At 41.3% G+C, this 1,925-nt stretch overlaps 1 protein-coding gene across 2 annotated transcripts in view; it reads left to right on the top strand.

The window, feature by feature from the left end:
* Positions 1 to 1,503, top strand: part of MCPH1 (microcephalin 1) — a 269,106-nt gene extending 267,603 nt beyond the window's left edge. For both annotated transcript variants that reach the window (XM_019520597.1, XM_019520596.1), the window contains one exon: positions 1,231 to 1,503. In XM_019520597.1, the coding sequence (XP_019376142.1) occupies positions 1,231 to 1,283 (53 nt within the window). In that variant the 3' untranslated portion in view covers positions 1,284 to 1,503. The remainder of the gene's footprint in view (positions 1 to 1,230) is intronic.
* The last annotated feature ends 422 nt before the right edge of the window (positions 1,504 to 1,925 follow it).

The following is a 1,925-nucleotide window of genomic DNA, read 5'->3' as shown; positions in this document are numbered from 1 at the left end:
AGGTGCTCCATCTGGGGGCAAACGACCCTCAACATACATACAGGCTTGGTGGTGACTGCTTGACTTGCACCACCACCGAAAGGGACCTGGGGTAGTGATTGACCATCATGTGAATATGAGCTGTCAGTGTGAGGAGGTGGTCAACAGGGCAAATAACACGCTGGCATGCATCAACCAATGCATCTCATATAAAACTAAGGAAGTGATACTCCCACTGTACTCAGCCTTGGTGAGACCGCAGTTGGAGTACTGCATCCAGTTCTGGGCACCGCACTTCAATAACAACATGGAAAAACTTGAGAGGGTCCAGAAAAAAGCCACCCGTATGATCAGGGACTTGGAAGGCAAGCCATACAAGCAAAGGCTGAGGGACCTGGGCCTCTTTAAGCTGAAAAAAGAGAAGGTTGAGAAGAGACTTCATAGCAGTTTACTGCTATATCAGAAAAGTACACTGGAGCTCGGCGAACAACTGTTCACTAGGGCACCCCCGGGGAAGACCAGGACCAATGGATACAAACTCCTGGAAGGTTGCTTCAGGCTTAATATCAGGAAAAACTCCTTCACAGTCAGGATGTCCAGACTGTGGAAAGACTCCCTCCAGAGGTAGTACAGTCACCTACCCTGGAGGTTTTCAAGAGGAGACTGAGCAGTCACCTCACTGGGGTCACTTGACCCTACTTGTCTTCCTGCCTAGAGCGGGGAAACTGGACCAGATAATCTGCAAGGTCCCTTCCAGCCCCTAACAATCTATCAGCACAGCATTTGTACAGCATTTGTACATGCATTTGTACATGTAGCAGGTTCCTGTATTAATCAGCTTGGATTTGGGGATTTGTCTTCTATAATGCTGTTGTAGTGATGGTCGTAGCTAATACAGTCACTTTTTTCGACTCTGGACACTCTACTCTCCACACCCATTGTCAATTGTATTTTTGCCTGATTCATGCCTGCTGACCTTGAACAAGTTACTCCACAGCCAAATAGACAATAATATCAGATTATATGTAATATGTTAATAATATAATTGATACCATTCTACCATTGCTTGTTTCTTGCATCAACCTAGCTCTCCAAATCTGTTAATACCAAAAATTCTGTGTGCTGAGTTGTTTAATTAATAACACATATATTATAAAAATACATATTTGGGTTTTTTATATCTTTGGGTCTATAAGAAGCCATTTTTATGTATTGAGCCCAAATAATTTGTTTCCTTTATATTTCTTTTAGATTCAGTCACTCAACATAAGATATGTCCTTTGGAAAACTACATATTTCAGTAATGAGCTAACTCAAGAGCTTCCATATGGTTTTGAGGAAATTAACCATTTGGATTTAGATTTAATAAGATTCTGAACAGTGAATGAAAGATTTATCAAAGAGCAAGTAATGGATTTGTGAATGCAGCAAATTGTTTTCTAAAGTTTTGTCAGTCTCATGTAAGTATGAATCTGATGATTTTTTTTGTAATGGCCTTTTATAATAAAGTATTTGCCTAATAAATATCCTTTTGTTTTTTATTTCTGACCTCATTATACACCAAGTGTAACTGTTTCAAATCACCTATATGACAGAAGACATGTCTACAGTATCATCGGGAGGTCTGATTGCAGCCCATATAAGCATAGCAGAGCCAGCCCTAATTTAGCTATTCCTGACCAACCATAGTAACAAAGATGCAGTGGCATAGGCTCAACCAGGTTGTCCAAGACCCTGGACACTCATTTGAACCAAAGCCCATGCTCCTGTATCTTCACTGGTCCCAGAAGAGTAACACACATAAAAAAAGGTAGACACTTAAGATTCCCAGACAGTCAATGAGGAGTGGGGCATCCAGATCACATAAGCACTGAGCAGGCAAGTACCTACATTCCAGCATAATTCTGGCTCTGGTTCTGGTTTATAGGCACTGTTCAGACTTAGTT

This window comes from Gavialis gangeticus, unplaced genomic scaffold (genome assembly GCF_001723915.1).
Source record: "Gavialis gangeticus isolate Ggan-Ray unplaced genomic scaffold, GavGan_comp1, whole genome shotgun sequence".
NCBI lineage: Eukaryota > Metazoa > Chordata > Crocodylia > Gavialidae > Gavialis > Gavialis gangeticus.
This window is presented reverse-complemented; position numbering and strand designations above follow the sequence as displayed.